At 47.7% G+C, this 16,651-nt stretch overlaps 1 protein-coding gene across 1 annotated transcript; it reads right to left on the bottom strand.

Moving 5' to 3' along the window:
- Nucleotides 1-13,919: 13,919 nt before the first annotated feature.
- LOC123108326 (transcription factor BHLH3) lies at nt 13,920-15,824 on the bottom strand. Its single transcript, XM_044530143.1, has 4 exons — nt 15,080-15,824; nt 14,764-14,940; nt 14,517-14,687; nt 13,920-14,390 (listed from the first exon to the last, which is right to left on the bottom strand). Exons 1-4 carry the CDS (start codon nt 15,701-15,703, stop codon nt 14,304-14,306), a joined length of 1,059 nt encoding a protein of 352 aa, XP_044386078.1. The 5' UTR covers nt 15,704-15,824; the 3' UTR covers nt 13,920-14,303.
- Between the last annotated feature and the right edge of the window lie 827 nt (nt 15,825-16,651).

Consider the following 16,651-nt stretch of genomic DNA (forward strand, 5'->3'; position numbering starts at 1 on the left):
CCATGTGTCCTCGGGAGCGCTTTTCCTTATATAAGAGTTTGTCCAGGCTTGTCCTTTGCTACAAAAAGGATTGCACCTCCTTGCTGCACTTTATTTACTTTTGTTACTTGTTGCTCGTTACAAATTATCTTATCACAAAACTATATGTTACCACTTATTTCAGTACTTGCAGAGAATACCTTGCTGAAAACCGCTTATCATTTCCTTCTGCTCCTCGTTGGGTTCGACACACTTACTTATCGAGAGGACTACGATAGATGCCCTATACTTGTGGGTCATCAATATGCCACCTACCGCTCTCCAAACAATCCCCATTACTTGGCCCTTTGCGGTCTGGGGGCTTGATATGGTCGGACCCCTTAAAGGGGGAAGCCATAAGAAAAAAAATACCTATTGGTCATGGTGGATAAATTCACCAAATGGACCAGTGATAGACTTCATATCCGGGGTTGTACACCGTTACAGCGTCCCCCACGGCATCATCGCCGATAACGGCTCGAACTTTACAACCGACGATGTGAAAACTTGGTGCGGCAACATGGGCATTAAGCTCGATTATGCCTCTGTCTATCACCCGCAAACTAACGGTCAAGTCGAGCGAGCAAATGGTCTTATCATGAGCGGCATTAAACCCAGATTAGTGCGATCCTTGAAGTAATCATATACGCACTGGGTGGAGGAGCTTGACTCCGTACTATGGGGGCTGCGGACCACACCGAATCGCACTACCAGATACACACCGTTCTTTATGGTGTACGGCGCAGAGGCGGTACTGCCCTGCGACATCATTCATGACTCACCTCGAGTGCGCATGTACGAAGATAAAGAAGTCGAGCTTGATCGACATGACAGTTTGGACGCCCTGGAGGAGGAGGGTGACGTGGCAAAAGCCTGCTCCGCATTCTATCAGCAACAGGCTCGGCGGTATCAAAGTAGAGAAGTGCGGGCCAAAACTTATAACATTGGCGAACTCGTTCTACGCCTACCGGAGAAGAAAAAGAACAAACTCAAGCCCAAATGGGAAGGTCCCTTCGTTATTGACAGAGTTCTGACCGGTGGAGCGTACCGTCTGCGGGATGCATCGGACAATCGACTCGAGCCAAACCCATGGAACGCAGCCAGACTCCGAAGGTTCTACGCCTAGTGCTGGGCTCTGTGTTCGTCTCCTTACCTCTGGAAATTTTTTATATATACGTTATCTATCTTTTCTTTCTTTCTTTCTTTCTTCCCTTTTTCTTCACGGCCTTAAAAGGTTAAAATGTGTCTTGACTACACAATCTTGACATGCTAGGCGTGCTCATTATACCTGGGGGCTTCTTATACAGAAGCTTAATATAACTATGTTCTGGGCTCTAGGCCCACCACACATGTGTTACTTTTCCACATGTACCTTTTCTTCGCCATTATATGCATCAATATGACTTAAGTTTTGGCCAAGCTGGGTTTCCTGGCTCTTGTGTTTATGCCCTACGTTCCCGTTAATTCGGCTAGGGCATAAGGGGAGCATCTCTACGATTGTTACTGCCAGGTCAGCCGAATGTGTACCTTAGACTGGGTGAAGCCGAAAGCTAGCATTCTTAAGGGAATATTCGGTCGGTGAACAAAAGATGACTTTTATTTATTACAATACATGCCCCCAGATGTTTATATCCTGCATCTCTTTTCGCAGTTCGGACATGCACATTAATGCATGCGTACCCAGGGAAAGGAACCCTTAACGAAACTATTCTCCCTGGAAGATGTTTCTTACTATGCATTTAATATAATATAGCTAGTTGGGTACTTGTCTGTTCAAGCACTTATGACCGCTATGCCTTGTTTCCACGCGTACCCCAGTTTTTACATAACTAAGCAGGTATTCGGATACACTCCGGACTGTCGGGTCCGGAGGTCGAAGCGAAAAGGTCTGCCATGACAAATGATTTACAATCCGGCTAGGGACAATATATGTCACTTGAAGTACACATTCACTTAAACTGACTAAATTCTTCTTCTATACCATCCAACAGGCTGTCTAGCCTACAATCCTGTTGGGAATACTTTGCGGCTAATTTCACCTGGTGATACACCAAACTGACGGGGATCTCTTTCCCATCAGAACCCACAGGTCCGACCTCGGCGATGTGGTTTGGGTCAGCCTTGGTATATCACGTCTTCACCATGGCCCAGGCTTCCCTTGCACCTTGTCGGCAGGCTGATATCTTCCATAATCGGAAGTGCCGCCGCGCTCCCTTGAGCATCTCTACAAGCTCCCCCATGCCTCCTGGCAGGGAGGCGGATGGCCACAAGGCTTGGGAAATGCCCTACATCACCTGCTGAACTTGCTCGTGCTGTTGTGATAGCTGTGGCAGAAGATCACCCGCAGACCCGGGCGTCTCCTCTGCGGGACGTCCCGTCAGCATACCTACAGATATAACTCTGTTAACCGATTTTTTCGCCGAACTCTATAAAAGTTCGTTCAAGCACTTACTAAAAATGTCGTGTCGAAGCCTCTTATTCTTCTTTACGGAGTCAGCAAGCTGGGACCGAACATCTTTCAGTTCAATGCCCAGCCGGGTATTGGCATCTTGGAGATCATTTTTCTCCTTCATAACCTGCGTAAGCATGCGCTCGCCAGCCTTTAGCTGTCGTTGAGCATGGTGCTCATCCCCTCGCACGACCTCCGGATTCACTCCGGGATCATCTGCAGAATCTATTGTTAGATTTGCATGCATGTCGAATACTAACTGGTACATGTCATTCTTTTAGATAGAAACAAGTGTTACCAGATGGGGCCTTCTTGGACTCCTTCATTGCGGCAACAGCGGCCCGTAGCTGGGCTTTGCACTCCTCCAGCTCTTGAGAAAACTAGGTATTCTTCTCCATAAGAACCTACGCAAACAATGATCCTTAAATCAGTTGTGCCAACTGTTTCAAGTCTCAGGGGCTACTGATATACATAATTATTAGATTTTCTTACCCGTATATCCTTTACATACTGGTCCGTGGCTCGGACAAGACCATTTTGAGAAGCTCGGATGTACGCGTCTCCTGAGTTGAAGGCATCGAACGCCTCTTGAGAGAAACAAGCGTCGCAGAGTATGGCCCGGCGACGCCTATGATTCATGGCACTCTCCACTTCGGAATTCGTAGCGGACAACCTATCCACATCCTCTGTAGGAGGAACATCCGGTGTTGGCCCCACATTAGCGTCTACCTCTAAGTCCGACTCTGGAGCCCGGCTGGTGGAGGCTTGGCCAGCAGGCTCTCCGGATATGGTCCGGCGAGCGTTTTTCCTGCCATGAACCATGGACGTTATTATATTTTAAAAGACGAAAACCACGGAGCGGGGTTCTTTTTCAAACCTCTGTGATGACGTCTCAGTCCTGACCGCCTTCCTTTTAAGCCTACCCGGCTTCGGTGCCCCTTGTTGGTGAGTCACTATGGGTTCAGCATGGCGTCCCGAGGGCCTTCCCTATAAGACACCATATGTGTGCGGTAGGTGAAGTGCGAAAAAAAGGATCCTTATCAGAAGTTGGTACTCCGGTTTTACTTACATGCGATGCAGGGAGCAGTCCAGGATAATCGGCTATGATGGCCACCAAGGCACCATTGCAGCTTAACTTATAGAACGTCCTGTCGATGAGCTCCACAAATGTGTCCAGATCTTCTTCGAGTCCGAGGTCGAGGGCCCGGTCAGGGTCCTCTGGTTGTGGAGACGGGCTGTGGACCTCCCTCATAGCTTTTCGCAGTCCCTGCTATGAAATAGCAGGTAAATACTTATGACGAAGAATGCGGGAAGGTCGGGTTGTACATGGAGAATTCATCCCGTGGCTTAATGAGGATGAACTCCTCTTCTTCTCCTTTATATAAATCGGACAGTATTTTCGCTAGAGCAGTGATGGAGTCCGGTCCCTTACGACCGTAGCGGGTGGCATCGTCTTCTCCATTAAAGTGCCACATGGGTTGTCCCCGATATTGAAGTGGCTGCACCCCCCGCACTATACATATTGACATAACCTCAATAATTGTCAATCCTGATTTGGCCAGCGTTTTGATCCGGCCGGTAGGTAAAGGACCTCTCTATTATCTTCCTCCTGGGGGCTCTGTGGGCGCCAGCTGCGTGTTTCTTCAAAGGGGAGTTATTGAACTCAGGAAGGCCCATCCGAATAGGGTCCGGAAGGGGGACATCCTCCAATTAAAACCACTCTGAAGGCCAGTCTTCGGATGTCTTCTTCGGAGTACCGGATAGGTATCCGGTCCCGGCAATGCGCCATATCTCGGCTCCGCCCACTTGATATATTGACCCCTCCTGTGTACGGGGTACGAGGCAGAATAACCTCTTCCATAGCTCGAAATGAGCTTCACAGCCCAAAAACAGCTCGCAAAGGGCGACATAGCCAGCGATGTGTAATATGGAGGCAGGAGTAAAGTTATGCAGCTGGAGGCCGTAGAACTCCAGGAGCCCACGGACGAATGGATGCATTGGAAATCCAAGCCCCCTTAATAAGTAAGGGACAAGGCATACCCGCTCCCCCATGGATGGTTTGGGAAAGCTCTCTGCTTGCTCCCCGCTGTTGTAAGTGGCAAGTCCGGCTCGAATGGGGACCATATACGCTGGAGGGAGAAACCCCTGGTCTGTAACTCTACTAATTGGCTGTGGGGGACGGAACACTTCTTCCAATTGCTTGTCTTAGGGCTACGGGAGCGAGAGGAGGAGCTGCGGTGGCCGACCATGATGGGATGGACTTTTCCGGGCGCGCTCCGATGGATACTCGCTGTGGGAGGATGGTGTGATCTGGATATGAGGGTCCCCGTCTCTTTAAATAGACGATTTACTCACATGGTTAGGGTGGCAAGTGCAAAAATGCCCTGACTTCTCGCATTCGCTCAACACGTGGAGGATAGCCATTATTAGGCGCAGAAGCCAAGGAGAGCAACATTCATGGGAAGCCGAACACTACTCGACGGGTATTCGAAATTTGGAGAAGAACCCGCCTTGCAATGCCAAACGCAATCTGCGCACCAGACTCATCATCATTGAAGCCTGGTTTAGGGGCTACTGAGGGAGTCCTGGATTAGGGGGTCCCTGGACAGCCGGACTATAATCTTTGGCCGGACTGTTGGACTATGAAGATACAAGATTGAAGACTTCGTCCCATGTCTGGGTGGGACTCTCCTTGGCACGGAAGGCAAGCTTGGCAATTCGGATATGTAGATCTCCTCCCTTGTAACCGACTCTTTGTAACCCTAGTCCCCTCCGGTGTCTATATAAACCGAAGGGTTTAGTCCGTAGGACAACAATTGTAATCATAGGCTAGCTTCTAGGGTTTAGCCTCTACGACCTCGTGGTAGATCAACTCTTTTAATACTCATATCATCAAGATCAATCAAACAGGAAGTAGGGTATTACCTCCATCGAGAGGGCCCGAACCTGGGTAAACATTGTGTCCTCCGCCTCATGTTACCATCCGCCTTAGACGCATAGTTCAGGACCCCCTACCCGAGATCCGCCGGTTTTTACACCAACACCCTCCTCCCCTCCTTTATATACAGGGCAGGGGCACCCCATAGACACACAAGTTGACAATTGTTTTAGCCATGTGCGGTGCCCCCCTCTATAGATACACACCTCGGTCATATCGTCGTAGTGCTTAGGTGAAGCGCTGCGCCAGTAACTACATCATCACCATCAACACGCTGTCGTGCTGACGAAACTCTCCCTTGGCCTCAACTAGATCAAGAGTATGAGGGACGTCACCGAGCTGAACGTGTGCAGATCGCGGAGGTGTCGTGCGTTCGGTACTTGATCGGTTGGATTGCGAAGATGTTCGACTACATCAACCATGTTTCTTAACGCTTCCGCTTTCGGTCTATGAGGGTACGTAGACATACTCTCCCCTCTCGTAGCTATGCATCCCTAGAGAGATCTTGCGTGATCATAGGAATTTTTTTTGAAATACTGCGTTCCCCAACAGATAAAACACAATAATATTAAATAGCAGGAAAAAGAATCACTCCAAAATCTCTTTTTATAGTAAAGTTAATCACAAACTAGTGATTCACACAAATTTTAGAGAATTCATATTTAAACTATTCAAATTTGAAAACTAATGGCACTAACAGAAAGTTTATAATTTTTCTGACCTAAAAGCAAAAGGAATTAAAAATAATAAAGCAAAAAACAAAAGAAAATAAATAATGCAAAAAACAAAACAAAAATACTGGAAAAATTAAAAAAAATACTGCCTACTGGGCAACCACGGCCTGGATACAACTAGAAACCCAACCAGCCTGTTGGGCCAGGATCCAGGCTCGCAGAAGGCCTAGCAGGCCCACAGGCAGATACAGAGTGGTTAGGCCCGTAAGCCTGCTTTGGAGAGGAGCTCAAAGGCTCAGGCGCACCGCGCCTTATAAACAGGTGCAGCAGTCTCTCAACTAGCGAGGTGGGACTAAACTCCCACCATGCCGCTGTGCAAGGCCATTGGTCCCGGTTGGTGCCACGAACCAGGACCAATGCTTCGTGTATATATAGCAACGACTTGGCAGTTTCAGCAGATCACTTCTTCTCCGCCCGACGCCCAATGCTCCTCCTCGTCGCCGTCGCCGACGCTGTCAGGCTGCTCCACCGCGCCGTCGCTGACGCCGCCCGACCCGACGCCGACGCCGTATGTATGTATGTATTTTTTGTATGTATGTATTTTTAAACTTCTATATATATGGAAAAGAGGAAGAAGGAAGAAGGAAGAAGGGAAGAAAAAGAAGGAGAGGAAAAGGGGAGAAAAAAGTAAAGAAGAAGAGAAAAATAAGAAGAGAAAGAAGGAGAAGAAGAAGAGAAGAATAGGAGAGGAAGAAGAGGAGAAAAAAAATAGGAAGAAGAAGAAGAAGAAAAAAGAGGAGAAGAAGAAGAAGAAGAAGGAAAAAGAGGATTAAATCTATTTTTTTCTCCTCTACTCCTTCTTCTTCTCCTTTTTTTCTTCTTCTCCTCTTTTTTTTCTTATTCTTCCTCTTCTTAATTTTTATCGGGAATTAGGGTATCGAGGATCGCCGAGCGATCGAGGGTCGGGAACTAGGGTAGAGGGTCGCCGAGGGGTCGAGGGTCGCCGATGTTTCGAGGGTTGAGGCTCGTCGAGGGGTCGAGGGTCAAGGAATGCCGACGGGTCGTGGGTCGAGGAACGCCGAGGGGTCGAGGGTCGCCGAGGGGTCGAGGGTCGCCGAGGGTTCGAGGGTCGATGGTCTTTGAGGGGTCGAGGGTCAAGGATCGTCGAGGGGTCGAGAGGTTGCCTTGTGTCAATGTATTGAATAAATCCATGTCTTCATCATTAGTCGGAAGTAACCGGGGCATGATGGTACGAAGTTCTCCAAAGTGAGTTTAGAACGGACTCCCGGATAGGATAATTCTCCTTTTTGTATGAATTTCAGCAAAGGCCTTCCAAATAACGATATTCTGAAGGCTCTTGCTGAACTTTGTATCAAAAAGCGAATTGTCCTATCTGGGACTCCGTTCCAAAATAACTTTGGAGAGCTTCATACCATCATGCGCCTGTTACTTTCGCCTAATGATAAAGCCATGGTTTTCTTGAATCCTTTGACACTAGAAAAACATGACATATAGAAGGGTAGATCAGATCAGGAAAAATAGGAACCATTTTCTGCACATCCAGAATGGCGCCATTTTGTTAAATCCCTAGTCGGTCCGGACGTCAGACATGACATGAGGGGGTCGTCGGACATGACATGAGGGGGTCCAGGTTCGAGAACTAGGGTAGAGGGTCGTGGATCGCCGAGCACTCGAGGGTCATGAACTAGGGTAGAGGGTCGAGGGTCGCCGATGGGTCGAGGTTCGAGGGTCATCGATGGGTCGAGGGTCGTCCAACGGTCGAGGGTCTAGACTTATCAAGAATGCCCGCATTATGGATGTGCACAAGTTGATAAATCTGGACCCTCAACCCCCCTATATGTCACGTTGTGTGTCAAAGTATTGGAGAAATCCATGGCTTCATCATTTGCCAGAGGTAACAGGCATATGATGCTATGAAGCTCTTCAACGTTGATTTGGAACGGAGTTCCTGATAGAATAATTCGCCTTTTGATACGAATTTCAGCAAAGGCCTTCCAAATAGCGATATTCGGAAGGCTCTTGCTGAACTTTGTACCAAAAAGTGAATTATTCTATCAGGAACTCCATTGCAAAACAACTTTTAAGAGCTTCGTACCATTATGCGCCTGCCATTTCTGGCTAATGATGAAGTCATGGTTTTCTTGAATTCTTTGACACTAGACAACGTGACATATAGAAGGGTAGATGAGATCAGGAAAAATATGGACCATTTTCTGCACATCCAGAATGGTGCCATTTTGTTAAATCCCTTGTTGGTCCGGACGTCGGACATTCATGAGAGAGGCGGTCCGGCCCAAACCCTAGGAGCGTTGCCGAGGCCACCCAAATTTATCAAGTTAAAAGAGCGTTGTCGTCTAGGCCACCCCAAACCCTAGAAGCGTTGCCGAGGCCACCCCAAACCCTAGAAGCATTGCCGAGGCCACCAAAATTTACCAAGTTAAAAGAGCGTTATTGTCGAGGGCCACCCCAAACCTAGAAGCATTGTCGAGGCCACCCCAAACCGTAGAAGCGTCGAGGCCACTAATATGATTCCTTGTTGTGATTAGCTAGTTAGGTCTACGTTTGCCACTAATATATCCATCTGTCATGTTTGTATATTAATTGCCATGTTGTAATATTAGCATAAACTATGGAGCACATAGACTTGGAAGTAGAACAGTTGTTGGGGGACATAATCCGCGACGGAGGTGATGTCTTGTCGTATCTCAACGACACCGATGGTATGGAAGGAGAGGGTGAAGCAGTGTCTGGTTATCGAACAATGGAGGAGGAAGGACATGATCATGATGGCTCCGGTGACCGAATGTCGGTGGATGAAGGGGACCGTGATGACAGCTCTGGTGATCGAACGGAGTCCGGCTAGGTATATATATTAATTAAGCCTGTGCTGACTAGCTAATTGATGCATTAATTGTTTTGGTATGTACACCTATTAACTCTCTTGTTTCTTCTTTTCTAGCCCTCCGGATCGAGCCAAACTTCGGTAACGAGATGATGCCCGAAGCAAAAGGCTGCGCCAAGATGAAAGGTTCACGATCACAGCAATCGCGCTCGATGGCCAACCGATTGAACCCAGCCGGACCAAGGAAGCATTTTCTGCTCAATGCGGGGTTCTTGTTAGGGACATGGTCCCGATCAGCATCCACCAATGGAATAAGCCTAAGAACGAAGACCGTCAAGTGTCTTATGTCAACGATAGGAAGAAAGATGATCTTTGGACCGCGCTAAAGGCAAATTTAACCCTATCGCCATAGGAGGATCCGGAGAAGCCAGTTATAGAGCCATTGGTCAAGGATCATGCTCTTAAGAAGATGGCAGATCTATTCAGGAGGTGGAAGAATGAGTTGAAATTAACGTTTGTCGACAAAGGGGAGACTCTAGAATTCACGGGCCGATTTGAGAAGATAAGAGATCAATGTCCCGCATTTGTGGCCTACAAGACATCGGAGAAGAGTAAGAAGATGTCAGTGACGAACAAGATAAATGCTGCAAAGAAGGAGCATCACCATCGCACGGGGTCAGGTGGCGACCTCAAAGCCCGGCCATTGTGGGACAAGGCTGAGAATGACATGCCTGCTAAAGGGGTCGAACCAGAGACATTCCACTGGCAGACCGTTCAAGGACTTGGTTCTTCGGTGTTGGGGGAACGTTGGACCCTGAAATAGGGAAGTGCGTTTGGACGGACGAGCAACTGGAAATACCCATCAAGAAGCTTCGGAAGTATATCGCCGCAATGCAGCAAGGGACATTCGTTCCCAACAGAGAAAACGACGAGCTCACACAGGCCCTCGGGAATCCCGAGCACCCTGGACGAACACGAGGCATGACAGGCTCCGTTGTGCGGAAGGTTGGGTTTCCTGGCGCAGGCAGTTACAAAACCCGAGAGAGGAGGAGGAAAGTGGAGCAAACCGAACTGCAGAAGCTGAATGCAAGGGTACGAGTGCTAGAGCAACAAGCAGTCCACAGCCAGCGACCTTCCGGAGCTACCCCAGAAGCAGCGTGGCTTCCACCGAGCTCCTTTAGCAGCCTGACTTCATGGCTCCTATCTACCCCGTGGATTCTATCACGGAGGCTCAAGATTGCCACCTTATGACGCAATGGCAGAATCTCAAAGTCAAGGCGGCTATTGGCTCTGTTGCACCTCCTGAACCCGGCGCAACTTTTTACTGCCTTCTAATTCTAGAAGGCTATGCTATTGTGATGGCCGATGAAATAACAGAGGGATTGGAGGAGCTCGAGCTTGACCACCCTACCGGTGAAGGGGAGACTCGGCTGGGTCCTGCTCTAAAGACTCCTTGTCTATGGCGGAAGGAGCACACCAAGCTTCTGAACTAGATGCCTCCGCCTCCTCTTCCTCCTTCGACGAGTCAGGGCACTCTGCCTCCTCCTCCTCCTCCGGCGAGTGATCAGGGCACTCCGCCTCCTCTCTGGCTGCTCCGGCCCGTGGCAGCACTCCACCTCCTTCTTCGCCTGCTTCGGCCCATCCGAGCAGCCCGCCTCCTTCTCCGCTTCGTCAGCAACGGCAGAAGACAGCCGCCGCCGCTCCCGCTGCTCCGGTGTGTCGTAGCACTCCGCCTCCTTCTTCTTCGCCTCGTAAGCAATGAAAGAAGACAGCTGCAGCCGCTCCGGTTGCTCCGACATCTAGTAGAACAACCAGAGGTGGGAGGCAATGCAGATTCGGTCCATCTCTCAAGCCTCTAGAGAAATTACCATACGAGAGGACCGTGGAGGAAAACGCGGAGATCTGTCAAGCCTATGTGAAGGACTTCTTTGAAACCCGAAGAGCTATGAAACATCCACCTCCGGAGCAGAAGATAGATTCCATGAAAGTTCAGCGCACTATCGATGCCCTGAAACGACCACCACCGCCTTCGTCGAAAACCAACTATGAGCGCATTATTGAAAGGACATATATGGTAGCGGAGCAGTTGGGAAGTACTTGTAGTGATCGAAGGTTAGCAGAACAAAGAAGTGGGAAAAAATTCCCTAGCTCAGCGAACAAGCAAACCAATCATGCCCCCCGCTCAAGGTGTCTAGCGATATCGTCGCTAATCTTCCGAGGATGGTGCCCGGTACCAATCCTGCAGATTACCTGCCCGAGATGCACATTTTGATACAATGGAGGTGGACGTATTCAAATACTGGTACGGGAAGCCTCTCGTCAAACCTGGTCATCCTCCTCTAACAACGATGATGCGAAAATTTCATGAGTGGTACATGAAAACCTGCAGCAAGTCTGGGAAGGATACTTTGATGGTGAGAGTTAAAGAGGAGCACGACCTCATTGCAATTGATCTGTTGTCTGTTTCATTTGAGGAGTTCTTCCAGTTTTTCAATCAAAAGGCCCTCGATAAAATAATCGTCACTTGCTACTGTCTGTAAATAGTACTTCTGTAATTAAGTCTCTATATATAGCTTAGCTCTATCATTGCATGTATATATAATTATCCTCACTATATTATGCAGATTGAAGATCGCGAATGCAGAAAAGCACAAATCTATGATATTGGGTTCATTAACACAAATCTCATAGATGAATGGATGGTTAAATATGATGCTACAGAAACCGAGGCCAACTTGCTACGACCGTTGCTTCAAAATCAAAACAAAGAGAAAACACTCTTTCCTTACAACTTCAAGTGAGTGTTACTGTTTTGTGCATATTCGGTTTCCCTTATTACTCGAGGTTATAGTAATGTAATTGATGAGTTATGTATGCGTGCGCAGCTTTCACTTTATTCTCCTAGAGATTAAGCTTGAGCAGAGACTAGTAACCGTCTTAGACTCGAGACGAAAAGATCCCGAGGATTATGCGGCCATGACTAAAATGCTCGAGAAGTAAGTTCAATCGATCATTATCGCATCATATCGGCAACTTTGTTCATTTCCTGATATCAAGTAATTATTTTCTTTGTCTGGCAGGGTTTCGAAAAAGTTCACCGCAGAAGCTCGGGGACTGCCGGGGGAGTTGCGATTTACATACCCGAAAGTAAGTACTACTAGCTAGTTCCGCGCATCTCCCATTGATTCTAGCTACTTTCATCAATACCATTTATAATGCTTCATTATCAGTTTGATTGACCTCTATTTCTCGTAAAGTGCTTGTGGTAGGAACCCGGGAATGATTACTGTGGATACTACGTTTATGAGTTCATCTACAACGCGACGGCCGAGAATAAGTGGGGCTAATCTAAAAAACAATTTGAAGTGCGTAAGCAATAATATTCATAATTTTATTTTATTACCATCATTTGTGTTGAGTTTCATTCATTTATATGTATTGACCCCCTTCTTTAAATTAGATGTGGCAGATGCGAAATGAACTCCTACCACAAGATCGCATACGAGCAATTCAAGAGGAATTGGCGGGATTATTTCTTGACCACGTCACAAATAAAGCCGGAGAATACCATGTGGAATTTGACATTAGATGTTCGGGAATTGTAAGAGATCTTATATTGTATATATGTAGCTAGTAGCGTCGGATAGATATACGAAAACTTGTTGTTCGACCAATCTCTCGGAGAAGGAGAGGTCGATGACTTCTCTTTGTATATGTTCATGACGATCTTGTGTACTTAATGATTTCCTTCATTTGCTTATTAGCTAGTGTGTTGAGTCCTCTCTATCTATACTATCTATATAGTGTACGAGTTTTTGAATTTCGAATCCTAAGCCTAAGAAGCAATTTTGGCTGTTGATGACGTCAATCCTATGGTCCAAAGTAAAAGGATTCGCACCTACAGTGCTCACTGCACAAACACACTTCACTCTAAAGAAATCTCAACACTGCGGAATTGTTTATTGTTGGATGTTTCGACATTTTCTGTACGTGCAGCAGAAGTTGGCAGCCACTCCAATGTCCTGTGCTCCCATCTCCTATTTTCTCTTTCTTGGCATCATAGGATTTTCTGTGGCTACACACGATTAGTAGGGGATGGTGCAAGTGTGGCCAGTTATTGCTTTTCACGTGTGCACAATGCATCACAGGATTGGATTATATGTGTCCAAACTTTGTACCCCAGAATATTGCGTTTCTTAGAGAATATTATAACAGATTTGTTATACATTAGCTAAGTCACCTTGTGATTAGAGTATAACACGGTACAAATATCTGAGACTGATAATTTTTTGGCATGTGCATTTTCTTCTAAGTTTTGCAACTATAAAATACTATTCCTCCAAGAACAAATGTAATTATAAAATAATTCCTATTTACTGTATGCGTCATTAACAAATTTTTATTATGTTTGCACCAGAACCACCCACTGTAGGAGTGATAAGTGATAACTACCATAATAGCTTTACGTACAAACAAAACACAACGGTTGATTCGTTAGAATTTCCAAGAGCCGTGTGTTTGATTTTCTTCTTTTGGAAAATTTGTATCCATGAATTGAACATTTCACATGATGTGCACGTACCCGCGTACTAGTATCTATAGTACGTAGCGTCGATCAAGCACGGAGATAAGAAAGGACACTTCTTTCTATTAGGTAGCTAAAGATAGTGAGCTTTAGTACCGACCGAGGAACCGAGACAAATGGGCTAGTGTTGCGTCCTCGTGGATGTTTGTCTCCAGTTTGTATCGCTTTCGATAAGACAATAAAATAACGGTTTCAACCCAATATATGTGCAATTCGGAATGTTACTAGTGGTGTAAAATGCACACAGCACGGCCACACAATTCTCCAAACATGGAAGGAATCAACGGACCACTGTGTGTACAGTACGAGAGGTGCTCGTCAGGGCTTGTTCATATGTGCCCATGCATATGTGTACCCAATCCTTGACCACTGTGTTCGTATAGCCCAGGACAAAACTTGATGAACAATTGTTGTCAGGAAACAGCTAAACATACACGGAAACAAAAAGCTGTAACAGTGCCCAACCAAATACAACAACAGATTGGTATCTTTTCATGTCGGCCAAATCCCAATACTCCACTCCATACATTGATACATACATGCATGCATTACACTCACGGACACACACCCAACTATTACAATCTGGTTACAAACAGTTGAACTTTGGATAGTACTACTATTCAAAACATTTAACATAAACACTACTACATTAATTCATGCAGATATTTTTCAAAACAAATCAAGCAAAGATATGCAAACATAGAACACAAAGACGATTACAAAATTACAATTACAAACAGCTTCTTCTGCATGCTTGATAAATTGACGAGCTCGATCTACAGACACCTTCCTCCATAGCCTGCACTCGTGAACAATGCCCGCTTGATCTCGTCAGTGCTTGTCACTCGGCTCCTCCCTTCCTCCTATATACACCACAGACACCATGCATCGATGATTGAATTATAATAGTGCAGAAAACATGTACACTCGGCCAAGAAATTAATGGAAAATTTTGCTCCTCCAAAAAAAGACACACGATAATTCCTTACTTGTGAGCAGGATGCCTGCATGACCAAGTCGCCGAAGCAGCTTACAACGCACTGCTCGATCTCCAGCCCCAGCACGTCCAGCGCACTCACCGTCGAGATCAGCACGCCGGGGCTTGTGGCGCAGCAGATGTCGATCCTCGTTTCGCCGTCGACCTGCTTCTCGATGACAAACTGTGTGGATAACAATCAGTTCAGAATTTATGTCTGGATCCTGTAATTTGATCAGCTGCCTGAGAGAAGTGTGTACCTTGGTGGAATTCCTCATCGGCATCTCCTCGCTGCTAACGCCGGAGAAATTCTTCCTGGTGTTCAGCAGGTTCAGCTCCTCCGGCGTGGAGCCGATCTCCTCCTCAAGGGTTTTGATCCGCTCGGTTAGCTCATTCACGTAGTCTATGGTGTCCCCGAGGATCGAGGTCCTATCCATCTACAGATTGATCGATTCATTCGATCTAAACATGTTAACTATGGTCCACAAGTCACATTGATAACTGATACTCGATAGAAATTAACTAATTAGGTCACAGGAGACAGGACAAATGCGAGTTGCGATTTGCCACACACACCTTGGTAATCTTGGGCACGATGGAGCGGAGCATGGAGAGGCGGTCATTGAGACGCTTCCGGCGTCGCCTTTCCGCCATGAGGTTCTTGGACGTAGTGCCGCCGTTGAGCTTGCTTCTAGGGTGGGCGCCGGAGAAGACGCCCCTGGTCATCTCCGAGCCCTCCCCGGCGACACCTGCGAACACAAACGGCGGGGACGACGACGACCCGCCACCGCCGTGATGCAGCTTGCTGCCACTCGTGCCGTTCTCGGCCATGGCGTCGTGGAGGGGATACTGAGCAAGCGACTGGCCGACACCGTGGACGACCCCAGGCCCAGGGACGACGCCGGCGCTGCTCCTGTAAGGGTTGCACACTTCGCTGAGGCAGTCGAAGTTGAACTCCTCGTGCGGCCGGTGCGGAGGCGCGGCCTGCGGTGGCGCCATGGGCTGTTGAAGAAACGGTCCGGCTATGTCCGTGCCGCTGCTCGCCTCCGCGCCCTCGCCGCCGTAGAAGAGGAGGTCGCTCGTCGTCATCATGCCGCTGCCCTGGTACGCCGGCCACGGAGCCGGAGCCGGCGCCGGCGCCTCCTCCCGGGGCAGCGACATGAGCTCGTCGAGGAAGGACTGCTCGTCAAGCTGATCCATGCCGCCCGAGCTCTAGACTTGTGTAGTAAGGTGTACTATAGCACAGCTCTAGAATATGCTTGCTTCCCTTAATTTCTCTCCCAGCTAAGTTGCGTAAACTCCTGACGCTTATACTCCCACTCCCAGCAAGCAACACGGGCAGTAGCTAGCTAGCAGTAGCAGTAGCACTGTAACAGGTCCACACGACACGGCCAACTTGCAGCTAGCTAGAGTCCAGTGGCAGTGTAGTGTAGGGCTGGGGCAGGAGGGGGATCACGGAAGGAAGCAACCTGGGAGTTCAATGCGGTGTGACAAACCCAAGCGACAATCATTCCTTGGCATCAACTGGCTAGTCACTGATCTTTGGTGTGGTCACGCCTGGCTGGCTGCACCGGGTTGGTCAGGCAGAAAATGGCCAAAGCTACCCTGAGAATGGAATGGAATCTCGCCGTTATTTTAACTCTTTGGGACCTTTGGTTGCATGTATATGGCTTTTCAATTATATAAAAAAATGAGACCAACCCAAAGACTAACTCTCGTTCACTTTTTCTTATAAAAGAAACTCTGAGGCCTTTTCAATAATCGTCATGCTGGTTTCGGCCTGTCGATGGCGGGATCGAGACCTTGGCCTGCCTCGCACCCCATCACCGAGCGAAAGGAATTGGGTAAGTTAATTGGATGGAGGTATCACAATTGAAGCAGTACGTGTGGATTGATACCATTTTTGGTAATTTTCACGAGTTAGTACCAAGTCTAGGCAAGCCGCTCCAAAACGGACTAAACGGCGTATAAACACGTAATGACGGAGAAACTGACCAGCAAGGCCCGCCAGTCAGGGGCTGACCTGGCATGTTCTTTTATAGAAAACCCTCTTAGTTTATATTTAATCATAGAAAGAGCCTCGCTTGCCGAAAAATTCAAAACCAGATAAAAACCCATCCGCGCGCCCGCCATGATTCGATAAATTAG

Source organism: Triticum aestivum, chromosome 5A (assembly GCF_018294505.1).
Source record: "Triticum aestivum cultivar Chinese Spring chromosome 5A, IWGSC CS RefSeq v2.1, whole genome shotgun sequence".
In the NCBI taxonomy this organism is placed as follows: Eukaryota; Viridiplantae; Streptophyta; class Magnoliopsida; order Poales; family Poaceae; genus Triticum; species Triticum aestivum.

Bases quoted from the DNA above. Each gene is read 5' to 3' on its own strand.
- LOC123108326 (XM_044530143.1), bottom strand. From the start codon at position 15,703: ATGGATCAGCTTGACGAGCAGTCCTTCCTCGACGAGCTCATGTCGCTG. The intron at 14,941-15,079 runs GTGTGTGTGGCA...ATCAATCTGTAG, and splicing joins TCGTGCCCAAGATTACCAAG to ATGGATAGGACCTCGATCCT. The intron at 14,688-14,763 runs GTACACACTTCT...TTATCCACACAG, and splicing joins CGATGAGGAATTCCACCAAG to TTTGTCATCGAGAAGCAGGT.